This window comes from Mirounga angustirostris, unplaced genomic scaffold (genome assembly GCF_029215605.1).
Source record: "Mirounga angustirostris isolate CCGP_5_RB_7025 unplaced genomic scaffold, mMirAng1.0.hap1 SCAF_3, whole genome shotgun sequence".
In the NCBI taxonomy this organism is placed as follows: Eukaryota; Metazoa; Chordata; class Mammalia; order Carnivora; family Phocidae; genus Mirounga; species Mirounga angustirostris.
In genome coordinates this window covers 79,396,770-79,411,549 of record NW_026991711.1, presented here as the reverse complement: position 1 = coordinate 79,411,549, position 14,780 = coordinate 79,396,770, and the positions used below count along the sequence as shown (strand labels likewise).

The 14,780-nt window shown below is 45.0% G+C and overlaps 1 protein-coding gene across 1 annotated transcript; it reads right to left on the bottom strand.

The window, feature by feature from the left end:
• Window positions 1-8,259: 8,259 nt before the first annotated feature.
• On the bottom strand, window positions 8,260-14,402 carry GJB2 (gap junction protein beta 2). The gene is made up of 2 exons (XM_045869140.1): window positions 14,203-14,402; window positions 8,260-10,315 (listed from the first exon to the last, which is right to left on the bottom strand). Exon 2 carries the CDS (start codon window positions 10,296-10,298, stop codon window positions 9,618-9,620), a length of 681 nt encoding a protein of 226 aa, XP_045725096.1. The 5' UTR covers window positions 10,299-10,315; window positions 14,203-14,402; the 3' UTR covers window positions 8,260-9,617.
• Between the last annotated feature and the right edge of the window lie 378 nt (window positions 14,403-14,780).

Genomic DNA, 14,780 nt, shown 5'->3' with positions numbered 1-14,780 from the left:
TGTGACTGAGTTGATGAATCTAGAAGTATTTGGTGTTCTTTCAGTTAGTTCATTCTTGGAGTCAACTGAGTTTTCTCATGAGCCTTCTGGGCTTTCCTGTACTATTCTCTGCACACGCAGAGTGACTCATAAAATCAAATGTGCTGGACATCTGCCAATTCTAGTCTGTGTTCCTCCTTTTTGACAGAACCACATCTTAACTCTGCTCTGACTTTTTAAATTAACACTTGTTAAATGGAGCACGCCCTGACAGATGGTGAGCTGCATTTCAACCACAGACCACAAGAAAAATTGAGAGAGAAGCTTATTACCCACAGGTCCTGAGGCATGTACACAGCACACCTCGAGGGGCCACACAAGGAAGTCAAGGCCGGGTACAGGCAGAGAGAGAGAGGCAGGACCTGGGGCACATGCCTTTATTAGAGTCCATGAGTAGAGTGTTTTGGGGATCCTGGGCTAAGGTTGGATTGGTCAGTTCAAACCAAAAAGAGCCGGGTTTTGGTAAGCTCCATGGGGGTCTTATGTAGGGCACACAAAATGGGGAGGCCCTGGGAGGTGGGGAGACTGTGGATCACAAGGCTGGGAAGGTCACGTCAGGAACTTACATTTACTTGTGACTCTGCGGCTGCCGTTGGGGGCTTGCGCTTGCATGAGGGGTTAGGGTCAGCTGAAGGCCCCCACAGGCCACTTGGCCAAGCAAAATAGACACTGAGGCAGCAGTACCCTGCAGGAGCTTAGCTAACCCTTGATAATCTCCCAGACCAATAAACAAAACATTCATTACAAAGCCGAAGGAGCCAAAAGGAAATCATTAAAAAAAACCAGACAACAACAACAGGTGTTCATTCCCTGTTTTTCATAAAGGCGTTGACTTTGCTACTTCCTAGACCATTGGAGTATGTTTTTGGAAACCCAAAGGTAGTAAAAGACTCTTTTTTTTTTTTTTTTTTTGAGAGAGGGAGTTGGGGGAGGGGCAGAGGGAGGGGTAGAGAGAGAATCTTAAGCAGACTCCATGCCCAGTGCAGAGCCTGACTCCAGGCTTGATCTCACGACCCTGAAATCATGACCTGAGCTGAAATCAAGGCTTGGACACTTAACCGACTCTGCCACCCAGGCGCCCCTTAAAGATGGTAAAAGACTCTTAAGAATGAAAATCCTATGAAAAAAACTTCTATTTATGACTTTAAATTTGTTGTACCATTTATACAGCTGGGAGTTTGCTGGCTATTGGGAGCAAATTCTTCCAATCCCCCATATGCTCGTGGATATAAAGGATATGATTATTATTAAAACTTCTGCTTCTGTTTGGGATAGAAATGAAAACTAGACCAGATTACTATAATGAGTTCTAATTCATACCAGCTTCAGGAAATAAGTTGCCAGGGGAATTAACAACAGAGGAACTTAGAGAAATGTGAGCCTTTAAGAGCTGGCCATGGGATGTTCCCCTCACCCCCCACCATTTTTATCACTATTCCTGACAATAATTTTTATTCATAATATTTCACCTGGTATGGGCTACAGAGAGTACTATACATATTTTTGAGACTGGGAAAGGTCACTTCTAGCATGCCACTTGAATTTGAGACAAAGTAATTTTCTGGTACTTCTTTCCTAAAGGGCTTGATCAAACTTGAACAAGACTGTTTTTTCATAGGGCAGGGAAAGACTCAGCTGTGTGTTCAGACTTGTCCTATTAATGTTTATGGTTAATATATATGGGCTTAGGAATTTATTCTGGTGCATTATAGCACTAATAAAATAGAATAAAGACAATAACAGTGGTTGATGTGTGTCTGAGTTCAAAATATTTCTAAATACACTGTGATCACAATCGGTGTCTTTCAATGGATACCATCCATTGTCTCTTGTGTTGAGAAAAGAGATCTTTCTTTTTTCACTTTAAAAAGTTATGGCAAGATATAGGTAGCATAAAATTTACCATATTAACCATTTTTAAGTGTACCTTTTTAAGCACATTCACATTATCATGCAACCATCACCACTATCCATCTCCAGAACTTTTCATCATCCCAAACTGAACCTATTAAATAATTACTTCCCATTCCCCTCTGCCCCCAGCGCCTGGAAACCACCATACTACTGTTTGTCTCTATGGATATGACTGTTCTAGGTGTCTCATAAAAGTGGAATCATACAGAATTTGCTTTTTTGTGGCTTACTTCACTGAATTTAACGTCCTCAAGTTTCATCCACGTTGTAGCATGTGTCAGAATTTCCTTCCTTTTTAGGTCAAATAATACCTCATTGTATGTATGTGGCATCTTCTTTTTATTCTTCCATCTGCTAATGGACACTTGGGTTGCTCCCACCTATTGACTATTGTGAGTAATACTCCTATGAACATAGGTGTTCAAATATCTATTCAGATTGAGATCTCTTTCTTTTGGAAAAGGCAGGGCAAGTGGGAGAAAGTCATGCTTTCTTGAGTTACTGTGACTCAAAATTGCCCTAAACCCATTTTTTTCAGGTTTTGAAAAGTAGATATCATGATGAATAAGGAACCTGAAAAATTAGAGTGGATACTTCCTTACAACATAAGGAAGTAAAACCAAATAACCCTGAATCTTTGAAGATTTGCTGCATTAATATTAGATGATGAATTAAAAAAAATTTTTTTAGATAAGAGATTCACCTATTCACATAGATGAGTGTTGAGTAAGAAATAATTTCACCATGGCATTTATGGTCCTAGATGGTAAGATTTCAAAATCCACGTGACAGAATACTTAGAGAAACCTGAGGGAAAACCTAAATAAGAAACTTGTGAAAAGCCACTGACTATAACCATGAGATTATAGAAGTCTGCTAAAATTGCTTATTATACTATTTGGGAGAGGAAATAGTATATGTTTATGTGTGAATTTTTTATGGTTGCCCTAACAAAACAACAGTGGCTGGATATCTACAAATTGGAACTAAAAACTCAGAGCAATGGAAGCAATGAGGTTTTTATGAAGGGGTAAATGTGGCTGTTCAGGTGTAGGGGATTTTTAAGAAAACTGAAGTTGGGCGGGCGCCCCCGGCCGCCCCCACCCCGCCATCACTGAGGGAAGCCACGCCCTGTAGTTGCCCTGGTTGACAGCAGATGGCAGCAGAGAGAAGCTTTCCACATCTCGGGGGGGTTCTAGTCTGGACTAAGAGCTTCTGAGAAACTTCGAGTGGTAGAAAAAGTCTTTGATAAGTTATTTAGCTTCTCAAAGAAATGGAAACAGCCAAACTAACCACTAGTCTCAGGTCTTTTCCTGGCAAAAGTCTTCCATCTTTCATGATTTAACTTTTTGTTTCTGTGGGTCCCCAAAAGAAACTTTTTCACACCCTGAACTCTTTCTGTGGTGCTTGGTGTGCCTGTCACATCCAGCTGGTTCCATACTGTACTGTTTTGTAAAGTAAACACCTCATACACATCTGCCTTCTACACTGTGACCCTTTAAAATCATCTTTGCATTTGCCAGGGGCTTAGAACAATGCTCTGCACATAGGAGAAGCTAATAGATGCGTTTTTAAAATGGATAATGAAATGGTAAATATTCTTAAGTATTTTTGTAAGATCCTTCACAAAATTTGTCGTAATATCCTTACTATTAGGATGAAAACTTGTGAATTAGATGCAGCTAAGTACATTTATCCTTAAAACTCCAAACTCAAGTCATGCCGATAAGATGAACTGACATTGAGCTGGAAGGAAATCTTGGGTGGTTGTTCCATATTCAACATTTTTATTGGCTTAAATGACTATAGAGAAAGCAGGCTAATTAAACTGACAGATGACATAAAGTTGGAAGGAATTGCCAATGAACTGAATACAGGGCTCAGAAAGATCTGGATGGACTAGAGGGATGAGCCAAAATCAGCAAGATGAAATTTTGACAGGGAAAATGTAGAGGCTTGCATGTAGGTTGGAATGTCACATATACTACAAAGTTTGGTAGGAGGTGAGGGTGGGACAGTGGGAAGGAAAGGGGAAGGGGAGTAGTCTGAAAACTTGGAACCAGCGCGATTGTTCATGAACAAGGTAATGGTTCAACAATTTATGGCCCAGTCGTTCTATGGAATATTGTATTTCTGTTAAAAAGAACAAGTTAGTTCTACACATACTGACCCGGAAAGATTTCCAAGGCATAGTACTAGATGAGAAGCTATCACAGAAAAAAAATATGTAGGAAATGCAAAGTGGTTATGTATGTTGGTGTGTATATGTATATAAGTATCTGCAATGGCATAGAGAAAAGTCTGGAAGGATATACATGGAGAGGTTAATACTTCTAAGCAGGGTTGTGAAATGAGACGTTCACGTTTGACTTTATATACTTCTGTATTTAATTTTCAATGCAAATATGTTTATATATTAATTCTGTAATTACATCAATCACCTTGGTGGTTTTGTAACTGAAGGTGAAGAAAGGTGATGAATGTTCAAAAAGCTCACTTGAGTCAGTGTGTCTAGAAGAGTCACCCCAGCGCTGCGCCATGCTGGAGTGCTGCATCTCCCTTCTGGAGGACCCTGACGTACTGAAGAGTATGCCCCCTGCCCTGAGGGGGGGTCTGCAAACTCCTGGCTCTGGAGTGCTAGCGCCTGACTGCCTGAGGTTAGAAATTGTGTTTTATTTATTTAAGAGAGAGAAAGTGAGAGACAGAGCATGAGCGGAGGGGAGAGGCAGAGGGAGAGAGAGAAGCAGACTCCCACTGAACAGGGAGCCCGATGCGGGGCTCGATCCCAGGACACTGGGATCATGATCTGAGCCGAAGGCAGACGCTTAACTGACTGAGCCACCCAGGCGCCTCTGTTTTATTCTTTTTTATTTACTGGTACCTAGTAGGTTGGTACACAGTAGTTACTTAATATTGAATGAACGAATGAGTGACAGCTGGGAAATGTGGAGCTGTGGAGCTGGAAAATAAAGTTGGGGTTGAAGTTGGATCTGTTCTCAGTTATTTAAGGTTATTAAGTGGAAAATAGACTTACTTTGGGTCCACCAGAGGGCAGAACAGATGTTATAAACAGGCAGATTTCAGCACAACAATAGGGAATTCTTCTGATGGCCTCCAGCCCCACGCGGTCTGTACTACCCGCCCCTTCTTTGGCCTCATCTCTTCCCATTCTCTCCCTGACTCTGGTGTCCGGGACTTTCTCTCTCCCTGGACGACTCTTCCCTGAGATATCCGTTTGGCTTGCTTCTCCATTTACTGTAGGCTCTTAGCAGAGAAGCCTTCCCTGACCACCCTATACTAAACAGCAATTCTCATTGCCCCTGGCCCTTCCTATTTCCGTTATGCACTTTTGTTTTTCGCCGTTGCACTTATCTGCAGCATATATAATCGACAGGGATTTGTTTGTAGTCTGCCTCCTTCAACATGAAGTCAGAGATTTTGTTTTGCTGGCAGTCTCTGTGCCCAGTAGTTCCTGGCACTCAGTTGCTACTCGGTAAATATTGGCTGAGTAAATAAATAAGTCAAGATGCACAGGAATGGAATGGAGTGTCTCAAGAAGTCAGGACTGCTCCTTAACCCTATCAACACTGGGAAGATGGGGAGTCCCTATGGTGTTGGCTACTAGCTTCCGGAATTAAGGGCACTGGGGGAATTCTAGAAGTCCAACCCACCACACTCCTTTGTGTGATAGGACTGTCTGCTATTGGCCTTTGAGTATGATATGTTATCTCCCTGAGGGGCGCCTTCCCTGTCCGTTCAATAGGAAGAGTACTATCTGAAGGCCTATTCTTGCCAGGGCAGCTGTGAGGATTAAATGAGATCATATGCATAAAACACATGGTCACAGAGACTCTAACTAGATGAATGGAAACTTTTAAGGCCCTGTGGACTTTTCTTTCACTAGAGCAACATAGCTGTTATCACTCTTCTTGTGCTGGGACATTCGCACCCAGCCCCTCCTCTCCCATCCTATGTGGCTAGTCTCTCTTCCCTCTGTATTGTGCTTACTTCAGGCTTTGCGTAAATGTGCGTTTTTTCCAGCTTCCAGTTTATCAAGCTTTGCTGGAGTCATTTCTATCTAAAATACCACCGATCATCTTTCCAGCTTGGGATCTATCTAATGGAAAAGGGATGGCAGTATTTTACTTAGCATTTTACGACATAGAAAGCTTTTACGTGAATTACTGTATTTGGTTGCCAGTAAACTTGGGAAGTATTCAGTCAGCCCATTTTAGGATGAAAACACTGAGGTCCAGAGAAATAAGTGCGCTTCTGCCTACCCACCCTAAACCCGTCGCAGCATGTTGCCTATTGCTCTCCAGTCGACCACTGAGGTCAGTGATAGCAGTGATGGGCAGCTCAGGCCAGACCACACGGGAGAACACTACCTTTGTCCTCCTGAGTTGGCCCTGATTCATTCATACCAGTTGCAATCCACCTTTTGACGGTTGTATATTCACGGAAGAGTTGAGATCACGAGTGCCCGTTTACTAATAAACCTAGTACCAGGTGGAATTAGCAGCTGGGCTGCACCCACTGCTTCATAAGCTCGCGAGGTCACATACAGTGATGCTCTGTCAATGCTGAGGCCCTCCTGGAGGCTGGCCTGTGTGAGGCCAGAGAGGCCGTGGCCCTGATGCAGCCAACCGGACACAAGGTCCTTTGGCAGAATCGTTAAAAACCAACCAACCAACCAACCAACCAACCAACCAACCAACCAGCAAAGCTTTTTCTTACCTAGCACAAAGGATAAACTTGAGGTATATATTGAGGTTTAAATTCACGTTCGGAGTTCAAGCTCCAATTTTCAGGCATGTGGCCAGACGGCTCTATAAGTTCTTAAAAGTGATCAGCAATAATCTGTAATTACTTTGACCCAGTCTTTTAAAATCTTGAGAGTAATAATCTTCATAGCTTTTAAGACTGAACACATCTACTTAAAAAGTCATGTGTTGTTTTAACAGGCTGCATGCAGAGCACAGTGGAAAATGGCCAGGGACTATTTCTTATCCCTTTTCTATTACTTGGATGAAAGTTGGCTGTTTTTTGTCTGCTTTTTTTTTTTTAAGAGTTATTTATTTTTGAGAGAGAGAAAGAGAGAGAGTGGAGGGGAGGGGCAGAAGGGAGGGGCAGAGGGAAAGGGAGAGAGAGAATCTCAAGCAGACCCGCCCCGAGCACAGAGCCTGACGCGGGGCTCCATCCCACGACCCTGAGACCATTACCTGAGCTGAAATCAAGAGTCGGGTGCCCAACTGACTGAGCCACCTAAGCACCCCTGGGTTTTTTTGTCCTCTTAAATCCATTTTAAAAGTGTATGGTGTATGAGGCGCTTGGGTGGCTCAGTCGGTTAAGCGAGTGCCTTCGGCTCAGGTCATGATCCCAGGGTCCTGGGATCGAGTCCCACATTGGGCTCCCTGGTCTGCGGGAAGCCTGCTTCTCCCTCTCCCACTCCCCCTGCTTGTGTTCCCTCTCTCACTGTGTCTCTGTCAAATTAACAAATGAAATCTTTAAAAAAATAAGTGTATGGTGTATGGTTCTCAGTAAAAATATTCATAAGTATTAATATGTGTAAAATGCTTTGAGGTCCTTGGGCTGAAGGCTCATTCTACTGAAAGGACGGAAGCATTGTTGGCCGACCGGGGGAGACCACGTGAGGGCCAGGCCGGCCTTCCGGTGGCAGATACTCACACACACAGGGACAGGCTCACCTGTCGGTCTTATTTCCCATAGAAGTGGGCACTAAGGAAGAAAAAGCAGTTTCACAAGACCAGCTTTGATTACATACAAATATACAGAAAGAAAATCTCCTAGAAAAGACACCTTATAGAATTTTTCTAATGGCTCGGCCAAACTTCACCATGAATCACATTTTTAAGTGTCAGCTTCCATAATTCTTCTAGGAGCCAAAGTGGTTACATGAACCCAACTTGGCATTCTCCAGGTTACAAATCCAGTCCACACATCATACTTCACGTGTGTTTGTCAAAAACCAGTTCGAGGTGAGCATGTGGTTGGGCAAAAATAATCTCTCCTTCTCCCTCCCCTGCCAAGCTTTCTAGTAACAGAGACTTTTCTGTAAGTGGGCAGAAGAATCCCAGAATAGTGGACAGATACTCTGGTAACTTACCCATTTGGGGTTATGAAATAGAAAATATTAACATACAAAACAGGCTATAGATGAAATTAAAATTTGCTCTTCTATTAAAAACTGTAATAGATTTTAAATAGCTATTTTATGAATTAATTATATTTTAATATTTTAAATGACATTTGAGACATTACAAAATTATTTTAGTTACAAGCATGTAATTAAAGCTATTATTTATTATTACAAAATGTTTTTACAATGCTATTCTTGGCAACAGGAAAATGTTTACCCTCATTAAGTATGCTGAGTACCATTTTTTGGAAAACATGTCGAGCACAATGATGATATCAGGGTTCAATTTGTCCTACAGAACTGCTAAATATTTATCTAAACTCTAGTTTCTATTTAAAAACAAAGGTCTACCAATTCTATTTTCACTTAAGAAAACTGGATGCTGAAGAGGGAAGCAAACAAACTTTTGAAGTAGATGAAACTTTTTAATCATCAGAATTTAGAGTCTAGTCTTTCCATCTGTTCTTTAAAAATGGTAACTACCGCTCCCCTCATTTTGTTCTGCACCATTAAATTGTACTGTGGCAATAAAATATTCCCAAGCAATCTCTTTCAATCAGTGTTCCTACCATTTACCACAGTAATGGAAAAGGCAAACACTGTAAAGGAAAGAGGCTGTCTTGAGCCAGCCTGTAGTTGGTAGTGGTTGGTGGTCCATCCGGTCCATATTTCTCATGCAAAATTACACCTAAATTTTGGAAATGAGGCCCTTTGCTATTATAAGCCATCACTAAGTTCTTCTAGGTGGTTTCATGTGTGAGAGGCTGGAATGCTTTCATGTGCTACATACCACAATTAATACAGCAAACAGCTTCTCAGGCACTGCAAATTATTCAAAACCGAAGGCCGTATTTTAAATTCAGTGATAGTATCTAATTGCACACATATAATAATCTGAGCCTTTGAAATAGGAGGAACATCTAATGGTTTCAGAACATCTTGCAGATCAAAAGAACATATCCCATTTTAAAGTTTTCACTTAAAAAAAAGCGTGACAGAGTTTGAAGCATTAGATAACCCTGCCCATTGTTAGAGACTAAAACTTCCCAAGCGAATAAAAGAATCAAGAATCTCTATTTCCACCTTTAGTTCAGGGACTATGGCAAAGGGAGCCCTAAGGGGATCAACCCAAACTTCTCAGCGTCCTCTTTAGAACTCAGCATTTCTCTCCTTTCCTCAAAGAAAGAGAAACAAACGCTGATGTCCTTTATTTAAAAATTGAGAGTACCTACACCCATAACCCCTACCAGCACGGGGTTTTACTGGAACTAATTGTAGTAAAAATCAGTATAGGCATAGAATTATGCCTTTGTTTTCAAGCTTTAGGAGAGTAACGCTCTGTCGGAGGCATCTGGAGTTTCACTGAGATCTAGAGCAGTTTCAGATGGTTGCGTTTAAGATAAGAACCTTGATCTTGGGAAATGCTGGTGACCATGCCTTGACAGCAAAGCACCTGTGCCTCATCCTTTGCACCCTATCTTTTATCCACTAGCTGGGTAATGTGTTAAACTGGTTTTTTTGACTTTCCGGAACAATATCTAATTAGCAAATAACACAATTCAGTGACATTTAGCAGTATGCAAATTCCAGACACTACAATCATGAAAACCGTGAAGACAGTCTTTTCCGTGGGCCTGGAAACAAAGCAGTCCACTGTATTGGGACAAGGCCACGCATTGCATTTCACCAAACGCTGCATGGAGAACCCGTCATACATGATATAGAAGACGTACATGAAGACCGCTTCAAAGATCACCCGGAAGAAGATGCTGCTGGTGTAGGTCCACCACAGTGACCCTTCGATGCGGATCTTCTGGCTTTTGATCTCTTCGATGTCTTTAAATTCACTCTTTATCTCTCCCTTAATGAACTTCCTTTTCTTCTCGTGTCTCTGGTAGGCAACATGCATGGCCACCAAGAGAGCTGGTGTGGACACAAAGATCAGCTGAAGAGCCCAGAGTCGGATGTGAGAGATAGGGAAATAGTGATCGTAGCACACATTTTTGCACCCGGGCTGCAGGGTGTTGCAGACAAAATCGGCTTGCTCATCTCCCCACACTTCCTTTGCAGCTACCACAAGGATCATAATGCGAAAAATGAAGAGGACCGTGAGCCAGATTTTCCCAATACTGGTGGAGTGTTTATTGACACCCCCCAGAATAGTCTGTAGCGTGCTCCAATCCATCTTTTCCTCTTGGCGGTCTGGAAAAGACAAAGCGAACACAATACAGGAGTGACTAGTCAGCACAGAACTGGGGAAGTTTCTCTGGGTCCCAGGTAAGTCAGCATTCTTAAATCTCTTCTGGAGCAAACACCAGCTCTTACACAACCTCACCAAAAAAGGTGAAAACAAAACCAGCCTAGTTTGCCGTAGGATTAGATGTATAGTTCCCAAACCACCTGGAACATGTCTGTATGCGTTCTCTAATAAAGAGCAGCTTATTCACTGGAATAATTCACCCAGTGTTTAGCACATAATAAAGGTTTGGGGGTGGGGGAGGAGCACCACAAGCAAAAGCAGTCACTAACTTAAAGGCATTCATTAGTGCTGACCCAACTCTCTGCACTCTCTGCAGACTCTGCTTGAGTTACTCAGCACTGGATCAGCACTCAGCTGTTGCATCTGCCTGTTAGCCTCAAGTTTTGGATGATGCCAGTGGGACTGATACTAGCTGAGGCCAGCCTTGCCTTAAAGGCCAATGGGACATCTCCCTGCAGAGCCCCTTTCTTTCTTTCTTTCTTTTTCTTTCTTTCTTTTTTTTTTTTTTAAAGATTTTATTTATTTATTTGAGAGAGAGAGAATGAGAGACAGAGAGCATGAGAGGGAGGAGGGTCAGAGGGAGAAGCAGACTCCCTGCTGAGCAGGGAGCCCGATGCGGGACTCGATCCCGGGACTCCAGGATCATGACCTGAGCCGAAGGCAGTCGCTTAACCAACTGAGCCACCCATGCGCCCTCTTTTCTTTCTTTCTCTCTCTTTCTTTCTTTCTTTCTTTCTTTCTTTCTTTCTTTCTTTCTTTCTTTCTTCCTTCCTTCCTTCCTTCCTTCCTTCCTTCCTTCCTTTCTTTCTTCCTTCCTTCCTTCCTTCTTCCTTCTTCCTTCCTTCCTTCCTTTCTTTCTTTTTCTTTTTCTTTCTTTCTTTCTTTTTTTTTAAGATTTTATTTACTTATCTGACAGAGAGAGAGTGCACACAAACGGGGGAGCGGCAGGCAGAGGGAGAAGGAGGCTCCCCGCTGAGCAGGGAGCCCGATGCGGGGCTCGATCCCAGGACCTTGGATCATGACCTGAGCCGAAGGCAGATACTTAACCCACTGAGCCACCCAGGTGCCCTTGAGCCACTTTCCTTAAAAATATTTCAGTTCACATTCATGGACTTGGAATGTAGGAGTAAAATGACTGGTACCAATGGTAAAGTTTATATTTAAGGCACTCCCAAGTTAAAATTTCACAAAAGCCTTCATTTCCTTTTTCTACATAAAAAGGTGCAGGTTAGAATCAGTCTTTCCATGCAGCAAAGCCACTCTGCATGGATTTTGGCATACTTTTTGTATATGGATTAGTGGTCCTCACTGCCATGCTGGGACTGATTGCTCGGTTAGTACTGAGGGATATCTGTTTGGTAATTGTACTGGTACATTTTTATTTAGGGCTCTGGTTTTAATTTAGAAGCCTTTTAAAGAGGCACACTAAGAAAAATGACAGAAAATTTAACTCAGTGATTCCCCCCCATCACTGGTCCTACAGGGTGAGTCACTGCATTGAAGTTTAGAACCAAAGCGTGCTGGGGTATTGTACTACTCACTGAAAAGGGATTTGGAGAAGCCTGTGGATCAATCTTTCATGAGACAGTGGCCTTCTCTTCATCCCAGGATATGAGGTGTCTTCATTTATTCATAGTTATACCCCGTCTGTCTCAATCAACCTCTTTTGTAAACAGGATTTCACCTCTCTAGGATTCTGGTGAGTGATCTGTTTTCCACCCCTTCTAAGCTGATAGTGAATCCTCCTTCTTATGTTAAATTCTCTCCTCATTTTGAGCAAGTTGGGTCCTGTTTCCTGATAGACTTCTTAAGCAGGCTTGGAACAAACACCTTTCATCACTGCGCCTCATCTTGGGCACTATTGTGGGGCACCAAGGTCTGGCTGAAGCCATCCAATGCCACCTTGGCCAGAGGAGCCAGGAGAGACGTGGAGAAGAGTCCCAGACAGAAAAACTAGGTAAGATTGAAATGTGCTTGGGAAACAGTTAGCCCTACTCAGCTTGACAAAGAGACACATCATCTGGAAGAAACCAGGGTTTAGTCCCGGTTTAGCCCTGACTCTTTCAGACACAGACTGTCTAGGAGGTTCCTAGGTGAGGCAAAAGTCATCTTTTAACCAAACAATTTTATGAAATTAGACAGTCCAGTTCCTCGTCGGCACTTACCAACTGGAAAGCAGAACACTCACTGAAATAAACTGTCCATGGTTTAATTCAATACATCTGGCTACAAATCGAGGGGTGGGGCTTATGCCTTTGCCTCTTCCAGGGTACCAAGGATCTCACGCTCTACCATCAACCAGTCCAATCATCAACAGTTGAGACAAATTCAGTTCAAAGTACACCCTATATTGTTGTTGTTTTTTAAAGCTTTTGGTTGAGTTGCCACCAAAATGTTTTAAAGGATCTTTAAAACATCCTTCTAGGAAGAGGAGCAAATTAAAATTTGCTCCCCAGATGAGACAGGGGTAATAGCTCAAGATGGACTAACCAAGCAAGCTGGCATTGTTCTCAATATTCAAATCATCCAGGGAGCTACTCTCCTGCCTTTCTTGACCTGGCAGATGGGTCATGGGCAAGCTCCTATCTGGCCCACACCACCCTGTAATTGTTTGGAGCTCCGCCAGCAGTGAGTTGAGGAGCTGCTTCTGTTCTTTAGGGAAGGCACTGGGTGAATCACCAGGTTGCCGAAAAGGCAAAAGGAATTCTTTACCCCTTAACTTCTTCTCAATCCTTACTTTTTGGACGGCTGACCTCTCCACAGAGCGCCCCCACCCCCTCAGAGGCGTCTGTAATTGCGCCTCACTGAGCGCACTAGTTTTGAAAGAGACTCAAAGGGCTAATGGGGACATGGCTGTCACCAAACATCTCAAGACAGGGTCATACCAAGTAAATGGTCACGGTCAGACGGGTCAGGCTGTCAGAAAACTGAAAGACACACACCATTTAGGCTTATTTCCCCCCTCCACTGAGGGAACCTTGAAGGGCTAAAGCAACCGTCCTAAAGAACCCGCTTCTCAGCTGCACACTACCTCATTTGTAAACAAATGTCCTAAAGCTTTCCATCCGGCTGGAAAAGCCCACCTGAAGATAAACGTTCTTGACTGTTAAGGAAAAAGAGAAGCAACCAAAGTCTCAGCTCAGATTTAGGCTGCGGTTTGGGCTCTGGGCTCCCAGGCGGCAGGGAGTTCTAGTTAATCTCTGCCGGACCTCGACCTGAGTGATTTTCTTTGCAAAGGCAGTGCGAGGAGGTAAAGGTCAGTTTCCTCCTGTGAAGGCTTCCTGCTACCAAACGAAATGGATTTTTCTTCAGGAACTAAGCCTTCAGCCCATTAAAAACTTCTAGGGGCTGCAGTTAAAGCAAGCCGGCGGCTGTGCGAGGATTTCCCGGGAGGAATATTATCGACAATCAATCACGCCGAGGTCGAACCGTCTCCGGCGGGCTGGCTTCCCCTCCCCCGCCCTGCGCGCCGAGCCCGATCACTGCCTCTGGGCTTCGGTTACCACGTCCCCTTCCCCGGCGCGCCGCTGCAAATCCGGCCGGAACAGCCCGATTCGGATTTCAGGACTTGGCCGAAGGAACTCACTCCCTTTTCCAGAAGTTCGCTCTCGCTCCTTGCCCTCCGCCCCAGGTCCGCTGTCGCCTCTGCCCGGGACAAGGACGGCGCAGTGGACTCAGTGCACGCCGGGTCCAGCTGGGGGGACCCGGGTCCCCCGGCCGCGGTCAGGTCCCCGAGGCCTAGCCGTCCCGGGGTCCCTCCCGGCGCGGGGTCCCCCAGCCCAGGCGGTCCCGGGGCGCTGAGGGTCGGGCGCCGGCGGCGCGGCCTCACCTGGGCGGGAGGGAGCGCTCGGCGAGGTCGCGGGTGGCGGCTGTGCGCTCCCCGGGGTCTGGGCGGGTGCCGGCCGGGGCCGCCTCGGCGCTCGCTGTGGGCTGCGGCGCCGCCGACTGGCTGCGAGTCCGGGAGAGCGGAGCGCGCCGGGCGCGTCGGATCCTCAACACCTGCCTGCCCCTGCGACGCCTTTTAACCGCACCCCACACTCCGCCTCTTCCCTGAAGCTATTTGGAAGGTTACCGAGGGGGCGGCTCCTCGCTGCCCGGCCGCCCCCAATGCTGCGGGCGGGGCGGGCAGGGCCTCCCCGGTAGCCAGAGCTTCCCCGGGACCCGGATCCCTCGATCGCCCCCCGAGGTACCGGAGATCCTGGGCCCCGTGGTGCCCCCAAGCCCTGGATTCCCCTGGGTCCCCAAGCGCCCCGGGCCCCCCTCGCCACCCCAGCCCCTCCGCTCCGGGTCAGAGCCAGGGGAGGTTGAGCCTTGTGACTGAGGGGGATGCAAAGCCCCAGGCCTTGTGTCTCCCCGCGTTTTGGGGATGGGTGGGGTTAAAGGATAGTTGTTGCTGTTATTATTATT

What these genes read in the sequence shown, in the direction of transcription:
- GJB2 (XM_045869140.1), bottom strand. Translation starts at nt 10,298, where the DNA reads ATGGATTGGAGCACGCTACAGACTATTCTGGGGGGTGTCAATAAACAC.